At 45.3% G+C, this 16,257-nt stretch overlaps 1 protein-coding gene across 4 annotated transcripts in view; it reads right to left on the bottom strand.

Moving 5' to 3' along the window:
- Positions 1–16,257, bottom strand: part of TP53BP1 (tumor protein p53 binding protein 1) — a 197,087-nt gene that overhangs the window by 3,884 nt on the left and 176,946 nt on the right. For all 4 annotated transcript variants that reach the window (XM_082256056.1, XM_082256055.1, XM_082256053.1 and 1 more), the window contains one exon: positions 15,691–15,785. In XM_082256056.1, the coding sequence (XP_082112182.1) occupies positions 15,691–15,785 (95 nt within the window). The remainder of the gene's footprint in view (positions 1–15,690; positions 15,786–16,257) is intronic.

The following is a 16,257-nucleotide window of genomic DNA, read 5'->3' on the forward strand; positions in this document are numbered from 1 at the left end:
AAGGAAAGACAGCGTCACTCTATATACATATGTGCTGTTATAGATTAGAAACAAAGGCTGCGATCTTAAAGCGGATTTCCAGCCTCAGCAACGTTTTTTAAATAAAAATACCCCCGGGACAGTCAGGGCTAGTGCACTTCAGAACGGATAACCTCTGAACTGTCCCAGGTTGCACTTACCTTTTAGAAGAAATATAGAAGAAATACTTACCTTGAAAATTTTGTGCCCAGCGCTGCCATCTCAGATGTGGACAGCTGAAGCCAGGGCGTCCTCTTCGGTGTCTTTTTCGGTCCCAGAATGCCCGCACCGGCCCTGCTTGTCAGTTCCGGTGCAGGCCCATCATCCCTCCAAAGCTTCTGGACATGCCCAGAAGCTGTTTAGCAGGGAATGATGCGCCTGCACCAGACCCAAAGAGCGGGGCCGGTGCAGGCGCATTGACTCCTGGGAGCGATGACGTTCAGCTCCCAGGAGTCAACGCAAGCAGAAAGTGACGTCGCGGGCCGCGGCCGCAGAGGGAGGAAGAGGAAGTAAGGTAAGTATATTTTCTTTAAAAACAAGGTAAGTGAATAAAAAAAGAAAAAAAATTATTATCCAATTGTTTTTCAGGTAATTTAGAGCAAGCGGAAGGGGAAAAGTGCATTTTTAGGGTGGAACTCCCCTTTAATAAAAATGTTGAATTGGAAGACACAGCTTACCCGCTGAGGAGGGAACATTTTCACCCTTGCATCAATCATATGACTGCTTGCCCCACTAGCTAAATCCCCATAGCTGCTAGCAGCCTCAGACTCCTAAATCTGATCACTGGGAATGAGGCAAAATCTACCCTGGCAGTGGTTGACTTCAATGCTTGTATGAGTGGTATACATTTATATTCAGCTGCAAATATTTGATATCATCTGGAAATGTGACCACTAATGAAAAAGATATGTCATATAGTATACATCAGGGGTATTAAATTAAAATTCATGGAGGTCCGATTAGTAACATTTTACTCCAGCAGAGGTACAGATCAAATTTTTTTGTGCGATGACTCAGATTCTTTACATCACAGCCCAGATGTGCAGGCATGAATGTGAATTCATATGAATGTGCAGCTGTGCCTGCATTTTCTGCAGGGCAAAGGTCCTGCCACCTTTTTAAAATGCAGCCGCATGGAAACTGCATGATGCGTTTGTACCATGCAATTTCTGTGTGAGGGAAACTGCACCTTGTATTTCAGTGTGTTTTGTGGGCAGCTGCTTGTCCCCCGTCACATCTTCCCCAACACAGCACTGCCCCCCTTAACATATCATCCCCACAGCACTGCCCCTTCCACCCTTCCACTTCACAAACCCCCCCCCAGCACTGTCTCCCTTCACATATCACCCCTGTAGCACTGCCTCTTTCACATACCCCCCCCCTACAGCACTGCCCTCTTCAAAGCCCCCCCACAGCATTGTCCTCTTCAAATACCCCCCTACAGCACTGCCCTCTTCAAAGCCCCCCCCCCCCCCCACAGCACTGTCCTCTTCAAATACCCCCTACAGCACTGCCCTCTTCAAATCCCCCCCCCTCCCCACAGCACTGCCCTTTTCAAATTCTCCCCCCCCCCCCACAGCACTGCCCTCTTTACATTTCCTCCCCACAGCACTGCCCCCTTCCCATACCCCCCCCCCCCCCAAAGCACTGCACCCTTCACATCCCCCTTACATCACCCACATACACAGCACTGCCCCCTTTTTATATCAGCGCGCGCACACACACAGCACTGCCCCATAACATGACCCCCACACAACCCCCCACAGAATTGCTCCCCTTCACAACCCCCCACAGAATTGCTCCCCTTCACAACCCCCCACAGAATTGCTCCCCTTCACAACCCCCCACAGAATTGCTCCCCTTCACATGAATCCTAACACACAGCACTGCCCCCCTGTACATGACCCTGCTCTCCATCTTTCACAAGTTCACAGCCATGTCCTTTTCTACCTTCACTCTCCTACCTTACACAGAGTGGAGAGCAGGAGGTGGGACAATCCTGAACTGAAGGCAGAGGCACAACACCACTGGATGGGGCGCGGGAGCTGCCGGGTTAACTTTTCATATTAGATGGCTGGTTGGCTAGGACCGCCTCCTAGCAGCCAATCACCTCCTGGTTAAGGTGAAAAGTTAATTTAGGCTCTTGCCTCCCTCTCCATGCAGTGCTGGTCCCGCCCCCCAGTCCAGAATTGTCCTGCCTATTGCTCTGCTAATGACAGCAGCGGAGGCTGGGAACAAAAGCGGCAGCTAAATAGCATGATTGCAAGGGTTCAGATAGAGCAGTAGCTCGAACCGGACATGGACCATGGTCCGCCATTTAGCAATGCCCAGTATACACTATCTGAATTGGCAGAGAGAGCCAACAGACCGTTGTGTTACAAGAAAGAATACTGCAAGACCCAGACATTGTACAAGAGCTATATGGGAGGTACATGGCACCAGAGTGCTGAGAGCTGAATCTCACCAGAACCTGGAATAATATTAATCTCTACCCTACACTGGGAATAAATATGTCTATATAATGCAATAACAAATATAAATATAAATCAGCGCATCACAAAAACTATAAAATATTTAAGCAGCTGAACACCCAGGGCCAAAATATCAAATCCCAGCACTGTTTTTTATGCATGTCTATATAATGGTTTACTATAAAAAACAAAAATGTGACTGTCCATTAAGGGGTTTAAGTGGAGACAGGTTATCTAAAAAAGTGCCTTGAGAAAGTGTGCACAAACTTTTGTCTGGATGTGTTTAAATTGGTTTTACACTTTGGAATTTATCACCAAATAAAGAGTGATAGGTTTTCTTGAAATGCTGTATTTGGGTATGCACCAAGTGACCCACTGCTGTGATTTCAGAGATCAGAAGTATAAGATCTCCAAGGGCAATCTCTTCAATATGCTCCAGTCTGAGCTCCCTCCATAGTTATAGTGCATCCGGAAAGTATTCACAGCGCTTCACTTTTTCCTCATTTTGTTACGTTACAGACTTATTCCAAAATGGTTTTAATTCATCACTTTTCCTCAAAATTCTACAAACAATACCCCATAATGAAAAAGTGAAAGAAGTTTGTTTGAAATGTATTAAAAAAAAAAAAAAACAAAAAGAAAAAAATAACATGTACATAAGTATTCACAGCCTTTGGTGGCAAAGGTGCTTTGACAAAGTATTGAGCAAATACAGCCTCAAGCCTTTTTGAGTATGATGCTACAAGCTTGGCACACCGATTTTTGGCCAGTTTGTAACATTCATCTTTGCAGGACCTTTATCGGGTTGGATGGGGGGGCGTCAGTGCACAGCCATTTTCAGATCTCTCCAGAGATGTTCAATCGGGTTCAAGTCTGGGATCTGGCTGGGCCACTCAAGGAATTTCACAGTGTTGTCCTGTAACCCCTCTTGTTATCTTGGCTGTGTGCTTAGGGTCGTTGTCCTGTTGGAAGATGAAACTTTGACCCAGTCTGAGGTCCAGAGCGCTTTGAAGCAGTTTTCATCAAGGATATCTCTGTACTTTGCTGCATTCATCTTTTTCTCGATCCTGACTAGACTCCCAGTTCCTGCTGCTGAAAAACATCCCCACAGCATGATGCTAGGAATGGTATTGGCCAGGTGAGGAGCAGTGCCTGGTTTCTTTCAGACATGACACTTGCCATTCAGACCAAAGTCTATTTTTTTTTTTTTTACTATTAATTTTAAACAATTTTACAGATATTTTACAGATTACTTTAAAAAAAAAAAAAAATAATTCCCACCCCCAACCTCTTTTAGTACCTTTAACCCCTTTTAGTATCACTGACATCCATATTGTCCTGCTCAACTTCTATATAACTCCAAAAACGTCCTACTTGTAATAGTTTTTCTAATTTTCCCAAATTCGTATGTAGTCTGTAGTGGTTTTAAAGTCTTTTCACTTTTTTGAGAAATTGTCCATGTTCTTCATCTCCGCTACAAAAATTCTATATCATATATGTAGTCAACTCTCCTACACCAATCCCCAACAGTGGGGGCTTTGGTTTCTAGCCATCTTTTTGGGATCGTCCCCTTTGCAGCATTAAGCAGATTTGGAATTAACAAGATCTTACCGTAAAATCTTTTTCACTGAAGTCCATTGACAGACGCAGCCTCCATCTTCATTAGCTGAATGGGTTATGCTGCCCCCTGCAGTAGTCTAGGCAGGAAAAATGTAAATATACACGCCCATGGGGCCGTCCCCACAGGCATAACCCACACACCCTCTGCTCAGCAAACCAGTTTAGTTGTAAGCAGTGAAGAAAAAAACCATCCCCAAATCAGAGGGGCGGGTGCTGCATCTGTCAATGGACTTCAGAGAAAAAGATTTTACGGTAAGATCTTACAAAAATCTTGTTTTCTCTGTTGTCCATTGACAGACGCAGCCTTCATCTTCATTAGCTGAATGGGATGTCCCAAAGCAGTGTAGGCATGAGGGGTGGGAAGAACGCAACCAGAAAGTAACGTAAACTCCAAAGGCTTAACTTAGCCCACTGGGTAACATGAAGCTCAACCAAACAGGAGCTCACCCAGGTTGAGAGACCCCTAAGAGAGACAAAAAAACATCTTACAAAACAGCAGCCTGCAAAACCTTGCGGCCAAGAGGCATCCGAAGATGCCAACAAATCCACATTGTAGAATTTTGTAAAGGTGTGCACAGACAACCAAGTCGCTGCCTTACAAACTTGTACAACAGAGGCCTGATGGCAAAAAGCCCAAGAGGCACTCGGCGCTCTAGTAGAATGCGCCTTCACAGGGAAAGGAGGAAAATGACCCTTGATTGAATAAGCCTGAACAACCGTCTGCCTGATCCACCTCGAAATGTTCGCAGCAGACGCAGCCAAACCTTTGCGAGCACCTTCCGTAAAAACAAAGCGAGTCGGATTTTCTAAAGGACTCAGTAACCAACTAAGCTCTTATCATCCGAACCACATCCAAAGAGTGCAAGGCAAATTCTTTGGGATGCTTAGGCTTAGGACATAAGGAAGGCAACATGAGGTCTTCTTTAGGAGATGAAAATCTGACACCACCTTAGGGAGAAAAGACAGATTAGGTCGGAGAACCACTTTATCCCTGTGGACCTCCAAACAAGGTGAACGACAAGACAGCGCCGCTAACTCCGATACTCTGCGAGCAGAAGTAATAGCCACTGGGAAGGCAACTTTCTGCGACAAAGAAAGCAGAGAAATCTCCCTAATATTCTCAAAAGGAGGCATTTGAGGAAGAGACAAAACCAGATTGAGATCCCACGGAGATCTCCTCGGAGGAGCCAGATGTCGAACCCCCTGAATAAAAGTGCGAACTAAGCTATTAGTAGCCAACGGACGTTGGAGGTAAATAGCCACGGCCGACACCTGACCCTTGATAGTGCCCAACACCAGGTGTTGCTCCACTCCTTTTTGTAAAAAGGCCAAAACCCTAGCTATAGAAAACAAGCGAGGTGCAGCTGCAGCTAGTCACACCATGAAATGTACGATTTCCATGTACGATGATAGATCTTCCTAGATGTCCATTTCCTGAACTTCAGGGAGGGTAGGAATCACTGAGTCAGAAAGGCCTCTATCCCTCAACACCTTGCTTTCAACAGCCAAGCCGTTAAAGACAGCGACCGTAAAGCAGGATGGAAGATCAGTCCCCTGAGACAGCAGATCTTCCCGCAGAGGGAGTCTCCATGGAGGATCTACGACCAATTTTACCAGGTTTGCGTACCAAAACCGCCGTGGCCAGTCTGGTGCCATCAGAACGACCTGAATGCCTTCCACCGCCACCTGGCGAAGAATCCTCAGCAGGAGTACAAGTGGAGGGACGGCATAAATCAGCCGATACTGGCTCCAAGGAGCCACTAGAGCGTCTGTGGCGTCGGCCAGAGGATCCCAAGACCTGGCCACAAACCTCTGGACTTTTCTGTTGAGGCAGAATGCAAACAGACCCACCTCCGGAGTCCCCCACCGGGCATACAGGCGGTGAAACACCTCCGGATGAAGGGACCATTCCCCTTGATCCAACACCTGACGACTCAGGTAATCCGCTTGCCAATTCCCCACTCTTGGGATGTAGACTCCAGAAAAAGCTAAAACATTGGCTTCCGCCCAAACCAGAATCTCAGCCACCTCCTTGGCTGCCAGGACACTCTTGGTGCCCCCTTGATGATTGATGTAGGCCACAGCCCTGGCATTGTCCGAATGTATAATGTATCTGAACCGTAGAACCGCATAGCCGGCTCGTCCAGGGGAATAGGCAAAGCTTGATAGCTCTTAGCGCCAGAATGTTGATTGGCAAGGAGGACTCTTCAGACGCCCAAGTCCTCTGGGCACAGAGCTGCCCCAGCACTCCATCTCAGCCTGACAGGCTGGCATCCGTGGTGGCGACCGTCCAGAAAAGCGTCAGGAAGGACTGGATCCACCAGGATAGAGCCGACTTCGTGAGATGACTCAAAGGAAATCTTCTGGTCCAATGACCGAGGGTCCCTGTTCCATTTTGCCAGAATCTTTCTGCAGAAGCCTGGTATGAGACTGAGCAAACGCAGGGTTTCCATCAGCGACCTGATCGCCCTTTGCAACTTCTGAAACTTTTACAAGGGGAGAAAGACCCTCGCAAGAGATGAGTCGAGAGTCAGCCCCAGATAAGTGACCCATACGGATAATGATAGAGCAGATTTCTTGAAATTGATCGTCCACCCGAATTCTTGAAGGGTCTGAATTGTAATAGAGATGTTGTCCCAACAGATCCAAATGAGAGTCTGCTCGCAACAGGAGATCGTCCAGATACCCCAAAATTGAGATTCCGCTCTGACGTAACAAGGCCAGCTCCGGGGCCAGGACCTTGGTAAAAACTCTGGGAGGGGAGGCGAGACCAAAGGGTAATGCCAAAAATTGAAAATGCTCCTCTGCCTCTGCAAAGCAGAGGAATTGCTGATGTCCCTCAAATATGGGTACGTGGAGATACGCATCCTTGATATCGATGGAGGCCAGAAAATTCCCCCTGATTCAAGGATGCCACCACCAACCGAATGGACTCCATTGGAAACATCTGCACCCACACAAAGAGGTTCAGATCTTTGGATTGGACGCACCTTGCCCACCTTTCTGGGCACCGTGAACAGGTTTGAATATAAACCTTGGGAGCGTTCCTACGGAGGAACCAGCACGATCACTCCTTGAGCCAGGAGGTCCTGCACAGATTCCTGAAGATCTTTCAAACGCTCTGGAGATGAAGATTTGACTGAAAAAACCTGTCCCCCGGCCGGGACCAAAATTAGATTTTGTACCCGGAACAAATCAGTTTGCAAACCCATTTGTCTTGATCAAAGGAAGTTTAGGGTTCCTGAAAGAAGCGCAGACGTCCCCCCACTCCAGAAACGGGCGAGGGCGCCCCTTCATGCTGAAGAGGACTTGCCCGCAGCACCAGACTGACTGGTTTTGGACTTGCCTAAAGGAAGGACCCCGCTTAGCACGGGGTGTTTTACCTTTGGAGGATTGAGGAAGAAGAGTACTCTTTCCCACCAGTCAGACCCTTGATCAACCATCCAGTGAGTCGCCAAACAAACGCTCTCCCAGAAAAGGGAGATTAGTCAGGGCTTTCTTGGAAGCTTAGTCAGCCGACCAGCTCTTCAGCCAAACCATGCGCATTAGGGCAATCCCCACAGCTGAAACTCTGGCAACAAGGGGAGCAGCATCCAGGGACGCATCACACAGGAACACCAGGGCCTGGGCCATCTGGTCCACAAGTTCCATCAGTTCTGGGGGAACTGTCAGAGTCCAAGTTTGCTTACAGAACCCTAATCTATTCCATAACTGTCTGTGATACCAACTCAGACACAAAGACTGGTTTCAAAATGGAACCCACCAACACGTGAAGCTGGCAGGAAAGCGATTCCATCCACCTGTCCGCCGTATCTGTAAAAACTGGGGAATCTTCCACAGGCACAATGGTAGATTTGTTCAACCTGGAAACAGGGTGGTCCACCTTAGGTGGCACTGTCCAACGGTTGGAGGTCGTATCTGCAAAAGGATACCGGCGTTTAAAGTGTTTTGGAACAACTAGCACATGCTTAACGCACCATTGGTCATTCACAATATCATGAATAGTCTTGGGACAGGGAAAAACCTTGCCAGACTTTTTGGTCTTGCGGCAGCCAAAGGCCACCCGTGTCCCTGCTGGCGTGGGCTCAGCAGCCAATATTAAAGTTTGCCTCACTGAAATAATCAGGGCTTCCAACAAAGCGCATTCCCCGCTGCAGCTGAAAAAGACAGGTCCTCTTCACCATCTGACTGCGAGGACAGCAACCCTTCAGGTAGGAGGGAGTCTGTGGCGACCACATCAGTCTCTGAATCAGAGGACTCCACCAACGATGGAGAAGGCAGCGGCCGTTTACGGCTAGTACCCTTTTTCATGTCAAAATCAACTTTTGTTGCCAGGCTTTTCAGAGCTGCTGAAATCGTGGCAAGCGACTGCGATCCAGGCTGTCTGGGAGTCACACAGAGTGGGTCTGAGGGTGAAATAATGGCACTTTTCCACTGCAAGTACCAGCTCGGCTCCACTCGGCCCTGCTTGGCTTGGTTTTCCACTGCATGATACCACATGGTACGGTGTTGGAACGGTTCGGTACGGTTTGCTTTTCCACTAAAGTAGTAAGTGGGTGGGATAACAGCGATTCTCTGACCAATCAGTGGCTAGTAGTGACAGTCAAGGCTGCATGCAAAATGATGGTGGGATATGGTACCGGTACAGCCCTCTTGGAACCACAACCGAGGTGGTACTGTTTAAGCGAGCCGTACTGTTCGGTTCCATGTAGTGGAAAAGCGCCACCGTACCGAACCGTTCCAACACCGTACCATGCAGTGGAAAAGCGCAAGAGCGAGCCGAACCGTTCGGTTCTATGCAGTGGAAATGTGCCTTTACAGCCTGGGACTCCATATTCCAAGTTACAGAAAAATGGAGTACTGTCACTTAAGAAGCGCCGATCGCGGTTCCCACCGCCAAGCGCAGCGGTCTGCAGAGTCGCCCTTAAATATACACTAACAGCAGAGTGTGCAGGGATATGCCCGCAAAGACCCCATTACAGTACCACCTCCAGATAAAACCCTCCTGAACGGCCTGCAGCAGGAAGAAGAATAAAAGGAAGTGACCTTGGCCTGGATGTAAAAGGTCACGCTGCTAGTGCAGTTAAATAGGACTACACAAAAATGGTTGCCAATGCATTTTAATAGGAAGCGCAGTGAAAATGGCTGCCCCATACAAGTCAATGGGAAAAATATACACATTGCCCATACTCAAGATGGCGGTGCCTACGGTGTGCCATGCGGCCAGGGACCCCCACAATGAAGGCATCAAGGATCTACAACAAGACCCAGCAAGCAACAAGGTACTATTGCCACCCCCCTCAGGACGCCAGGCGCCCCAGTTACATAGCCCCCAGAGGGGGCGGGAGAGGGAGACAGGGCACAGAGGCCAGGTACCTGACAGGCAAGGGGGATCTTTTAGGAAGTACAAGTCCTATTATCCCCAGGAGAGGGGCCACATCCCCCCAAGGCCACCAGGGGCAAGTGGGGTCACATTTACTCACCATACCATGGACCGGGCAGGCTCTGCCCCGGGCAGACCTCCTCCCACCCAAAGTGGGAGTGCTGCCAGCCGAGGGGTATGCTGCGTCTCAGGGCGTTCCAGGTTGTCGCGTCCCTGGTGAGGCATCTGCTCGTAGGCTCATCCCCATCCAGAAAGGGGCACCATCGTGGTGAGGCCTAGTGCAGGACTATAACCTGCTCATGCTCATAGGCCAGGCTGGGGGGACCATAAGGATCTAGATTATCCAGTGCGAAGCCCCAGCCGGCATTGCTTGCAGATCACCAGGAGGATCCCCCTGAACACTAGCTAGCAAAGTGAGTAAAGAGAAATAAAACAAAATATTCTGAAAAGAATAAAAAACTGAGACCGGAGTCCCAGCAGGAAACCTAGGTCCTAGGTTGAAAAACCGGTTTGCTGAGCAGAGGGTGTGTGGGTTATGCCTGTGGGGACAGCCCCGTTAAAATTTTCCTGCCTAGGACTACTCCTGCAGGGGGCAGCATAACCATTTCAACTAATGAAGATGGACGATAGAGAAATTGAATTTCTGTAAAATTTTTGTATTCTATTAGTTTTGTGGAATAAACATACCCAGGAATCATCCACAACTTCCTTGTCTGTAATTTGGTTAATAACATATTGTATCCTTAACCAAATTACACGATTTTGGGACATTCCCACCATATATGAAACATTGATCCTTCAACCTGACACCCCCTCCAACACCAACTAGATTTCTCGGGTTGACAGCGATGCACCCTGGCCGGTGTAATATACCATCTCGAGAGTATATCTCGAGAGTATCTCGAGAGTATAATTAATCTTGATGGTATTCACATCTCTAGCAGTGCAATGTGCGGCTCTCCGTACAGTGTTCACCTTGTGTTCTTCTAAGCTAATTCCGATTTCTCTTTCCCATTTTTCAACAAAAAGATTCCACTATCCCTCCAGATCAGTTAACATCCTATAGGCTTGGGACAAATCATGTTTTACCTTTATTAAGGAATTACAGAATTTCCCCATAGGGTTCAACTCTTTGTCCAATCTCATGGGATGAGGCAAACATCCAACAAATGTGTGTCAATTGCATGTGATTCCACTCAGTTTAGTGTCAACTTCCTCAAAGTATTTAATTAATAAATTGGCTAATCTTCCCTTTATGTATTATATCTTATTCGTCAATCTCCTAACCCGCCACCAAGTTGTTTCTTTAATCCAGGTGAAAAAAAAATGTTGTGTCCCAGGTTTTGTATACAACTCTCGTTAAGTCATGTGTTTCCTCGTGTATTTCCCTAAATTTTGGAGGAATCCAAATGTTCCTTCTCAATTGTGTACGGCTTGACGCGATTTCCAACTTTATCCATCTTTTTTTGTCAATTTAATTATTTGCGATAATACTGTTGCTATATAATATCTTTTAAATGTCCGGTGCCCCTAAGCCCCCTGAAAACTTATCTCTAACGAGTGTTGCCCACTGCACCCTTGGTTTCTTTTCCCCCGCCATATAAATTTAAAAAATAGTTTTTATTTTTCTGAAGTATGCAGCAGGAATAGCTATAGGAAGCATTTGGAATCTATATAGAATTTTTGGTAAAATCGTCGTTTTAAACATATTAATTCTGCCCAACCAATATATTGGGTGATTCAATATTTACCTAATATTTAACTTTATCTCCTCCAACAGTAGAATGTAGTTGGCCAGATAGAGATTTTCAGGTAAAAGAGGTTATGTTGATCCCTAAGTATTTTATTTTAGATTTCGCCCAAGTGAATGAAAATTCTCTGTAGTGCCTGTTCTTTTTTTATTCAATCTAATATTTAAAATTTCAGATTTTATTGGGTTTATCTTGAAATTTGACAGTTCTCCGTATCTTCTCAATTCTTTGATAACGTTTGGGAGGCTTATTCTAGGGTTGTTTATGTAGAATTAAGTTGTCGTCCGTGTATGCAGCAATTTAGTGTTAGTCTTGACCAATCTTCACCCCCTTTTATATCTGCATTATTCCTAATCGAGGCCAGCAAAGGTTCTAGTGACAAAACGAACAACAGGGGCGAGAGGGGGCACCCCTGCCTCGTCCCATTACACATCTCAAACCATTTCCATTTCCTGAAGCGGAGGGATTACTATAAAGGGCGCCTAGCCAGCTAATCATCTTAGGTCCTACCCCTAAATTCTTTATTGTTTCAGTCATGAAGTTCCAGTTCACCCTGTCAAAAGCTTTTTCAGCATCAATTAACAGGAGGGCCGGGACCTCCTGTTTTTTGGAACTATATATTAGCAGTTGTGTTCTTATCCCGTTATCTTTTCCTTTTCTTCCTGGGATGAATCCTGTTTGGTCGGGGTGTATCCATTCTACCATCAGAACTTTTGGTCGTGCCGCTAAGATTTTTGCATACGATTTTAGGTCTGTATTCAGCAAGGCTATTGGCCTCTAACTAGAGCAGAGTGATGAGTATTTCCCATCTTTAAGAATTACTGTTAATATGTGCCCCATCTCCTACCTCATTCATACACGCACAGGGTTTAGGGATCAACGTTTCCTTGAATCTCTTATAACAACTCGTAATCCATCTGGGTCAGGGCTTTTTCCTGTTGGGCCTCAATTATTTCTTACTGGGAAATTAGCTTTTCGAGGGTTAATGGTTTTCCTTTATTTGATTTTGAGAAGTTTTGAGTCTTGTATATATTTGATGATATTTTGCTTTCTAAGTTGTTCAGCCTCAGGTCTACCTTTTTGTCTAACAGTGTAAAGATTCTTAATTCTGAAAAGCATTCACTATTTCTGTAGTTGAGAACACCGTTTCTCCTCTTCTATTCTTTATTTTCTATATATAGTTATTGGACTTTATACTGCTTAATAAACCAGATAGGCATTTCCCAGGTTTGTTTACCCACTTATATCCTCCCTGAGCCACCCTGTTAAAACACCGTCTAGTCTCTTCCTCAAGCAAGTTTCTTAATTTATCTCTTTAACACCAGAGCATTTTGTGTTTCAGCCTTTAGGGCGATTTTGTGTTCTTGTTCCAGCTCGTGCAACTCTGCTATTAGTCTATTTATCTTTGCAGTTCTCGCTCTTTTTTCTGGCTTCAATTGAGATAAATATTCCTCTTATATAGGCTTTATGGGCTTCCCAAATAATGGCCTGGGAGGCCTTAGGGGATTAATTTATCAAGAAGTACTGGGCCAATTCTTCCTCATCTAATAATCCTTCCTTTAATCTCCAAGAGTTTACCTTTTTATGGGTCCCTGGGAATTTTAATTTCACCACCGTTGGGGTATGGTCAGATATAGTAATAGTCCCAATTGATGTACTAGCTATTGCCTCGATCAGCCTATGGTCTAATATAATCCAGTCTTGAGTACGTCAAGTGCACAGAAGAGTAGAATGAGTAATCCCTCTCCCCCGGATGCTGAATTCTCCAAGCATCCACTAATTTACTTTTTTAAAGCTTGTTTCTAACTTTCCTAAGCTGGTATCCATCCCTCGACCATGTACTCTACACACAATCAAGAAGCAGATCCAAGCAAAAATTAAAAAGTCCCCCGCTAAAATTAAATTAGCCTTTTTGAAAGCAGACAGTTTGTCTAGGATTTTCTTTAAGTATCCTTTTAGGTTTTTATTTGGGCAATATATATTTGCTAATGAACAACCTAAACCCTGTAGTTGTCCCTTTAGGAAGATATATCGACCATCAGGGTCAACCAATCTTTCTTCCAGGGAAAACCGAACATCCTTGGCAAATCCTATAGCTACTCCCTTTGCTCTTTTAAATGGGTGAATACCGTAGTACCAAGTCGGGAAATGTTTTGAATATATCTTCACATTTGTGTTCTGTGCGCTATAAGTCTCCTGTAAGAAGGTCATTTTCACAGAATTGCGTCTAAGTTCCTCTAGTAATGTGTCTTTTGGTTGGGGTATTTAGTCCTCTAGCATATGAGAAGATTTTCAGATTATTAATTTTGGTCTCTCAATCGCCTCTTAACACTCATTTTTAATCCCACCCCAGGGCCTCCAACTGTACGAAACAGGTGAGAAAAGTGGGGGGCCCACTTTGCAGCACTTACATGTAAGTCGACCAACATTTTCCAAGAGGACAATAGCTTATTCGGTAGGACAGCAAGTTTTACATTTCTAAGTTCCTTAATACCCACCCCCACTTTCTCTTCCCATTCAGCCCCCCCTTCCCACCTCCCCCAAACCTTTCACCCTTCTCTTTATCCTGATGGTAATTTGACCAACTAAAGATCCTATCTTAGGATTTAGAGGGGATCTGCCCATAGATTCCCCTTACTTCCTACTCTTGGCCTTCAGGGTGATGCTCAGTAAATGCACTCGTGTAAACCCCCCCCCCCTTACCTAATGAGTGGGAGAGTCCAAGGCCCTTCTGGGCTACCGAACCAAGTCTAAGTTCTATCGTCATTGCTCCCTGTATCCACAACCTTATGCCGTCGCCTAGTCCCGCCCACAGCACCAATCCTCCCTCAATCACCCACCAATCTGTTTTAAAGTGAATTTTGAATTTAAATCAATTTTTCTTCTTTGAAGTCTTTGTTTAATCAGATCAGAGAATTTTATTTCTCATGGTCTGAGAGTCCTTTAGGTGCCTTTTGGCAAACTCCAGGCGGGCTGTCATGTGCCTTTTACTGAGGAGTGGCTCCTGTCTGGCCGCTTGATTGGTAGAGTGCTGCAGAGATGGTTATTCTTCTGAAAGGTTCTCTTCTCTCCCCAAAGAAATGCTGGAGCTCTTGTCAGTGACCATCGGGTTCTTGGTCACCCAAGGCCCTTCTCCCTCGATCGCTCAGGTAGGCTGGGCGGCCCGCTCTAGGAAGAGCCCTGGTGTTTCCAAACTTCTTCCATTTCCAGATGATGGAGGCCACTGTGCTTATTGAGACCTTCAATGCTGCAGAAAATGTTCTGTACCCTTCCTTTAGATCTGTGCCATGCTAAAATCCTGTCTACAAACAATTCCTTGGACATCATGGCTTGCTTTTTGCTCTGACATGCATGGTTAACTGTGGGACCTTATATAGACAGGTGTGTGCCTTTCCAAATATTGTCCAATCAACTGAATTTACCAAAGGTGGACTCCAATTTGTAGATACATCAAGGATGATCATCAGTGGAAATAGGATGCACCTGAGCTCAATTTTGAGTGTCACGGCAAAGGCTGTGACTTCTTATGTACATAGGATTTTTATTTATTTTTTTAAATACATTTGCAAAGATTTCAAACAAACTTCTTTCAGGTTGTCATTACGGGGTATTGTTTGTAGAATTTTGGATGAAAAAAATAATCCATTTTGGAATAAGGCTGTAACATCACAAAATGTGAACAATGTAGCAATGTCAGCAATGTATTAATGGTGAGTACCACACATCTATTTTTACTTGCACTGTTGGGACTGTTACTTAGCTCAGTGTCAGCTACTTTATATGGAAGAGTGAACACTGGTTGTGGGCGGACTTGACAACTTGTTTAGAGGCTGGTTTCCAGCACCACATTAAAAAACGCACTGGGTGTGCAAACTGCTGTGGGTGTCAATATAATCTTAACACCCTCAAAACACAGATTGCAAATACTGTGCATTTGCCTGCACCAAATCTCCTGGTACAGTACAATGCGATCGGATGCAGAGGGTTTTTGAAAAGTAATGCATGCACTACTTTTGGTGTGTTCCAGTGTGATTCCAACCTTTTCAAAGAAATGTACAGTATGTAAACCAGCCCTTGTATCAGTTTTTAATGTCTAGATTTTTTTTTTCTTCTTTCAACCAGTGTGCAGAACAAAAGAAAAAAAGTAACAGATTCCTCCAGCCACATAAGCAATGTGGATGGAGGAATCCTCCCTGCCAGGATATTGTATTCCGACCGCAGCTCCCACGGTCATCGGGTGTGAATGGAAAAGTTTTATGCTTGATACATTATTCTTTTATTGAACAGCCAAATGTAATGAGAGGTCTAGCAGGATATCTCTCTTTTCAAAGCTGAACTTGCCTTGAATACACAGAAATCAAAATAGTTTTGGAAGACATAAGTCATACACATGTGGAAGAATTAGAAGAGAAACACAAAAAAGCAATATATTTAATGAAAGTCTCACCAGTGCTTCACTGAAATTGTCTACAATGCAGCCTGCACCAGCCCGGAGTTGATCCTCTGTGTACCGCCTGTTATACGGTGTGCTTTCAATGTATTCTAAAATAAGAAGCAATATTGGTAACCTGCATGTGCTGATTACATAATAGCAGTTTTTATTTATCAAATGTGCTTGCTTCCTGAGCTAATACATAATGCGATTCTAAGCTTCCTTAGTAAATATCAGTTAGAAAATATTGCCAACTTAATTGCATCCTTTGTGACCTTTTAAAGGGTGCAGTCACACTGGCACTGGTTTAACTGAACTGTACTCAAGTTCACTTGTCCTCACCCCTGCGAACCAGTCCTGTAAACCCAACTTCTGTACACAGTCATCTATGGAGAGCTCTGTTTGCTGGTAAAGTTTGAACTCCCACTGAAGAAAACCATGCTGGACGTGCACTATGCCAGGGACCACCTCTTCCAAGTAGTCCCAGGCATGGTACATTTAACTGGTAAGCTTAACTGATCCTCTGAGGTTCAGAGAACTCATATTATACAAATGATCTGGACCAAGGGGGTAAACTTCTCC

The sequence above is a fragment of the Pelophylax lessonae genome (assembly GCF_965119305.1).
Source record: "Pelophylax lessonae genome assembly, chromosome: 4".
Taxonomy (NCBI): Eukaryota; Metazoa; Chordata; class Amphibia; order Anura; family Ranidae; genus Pelophylax; species Pelophylax lessonae.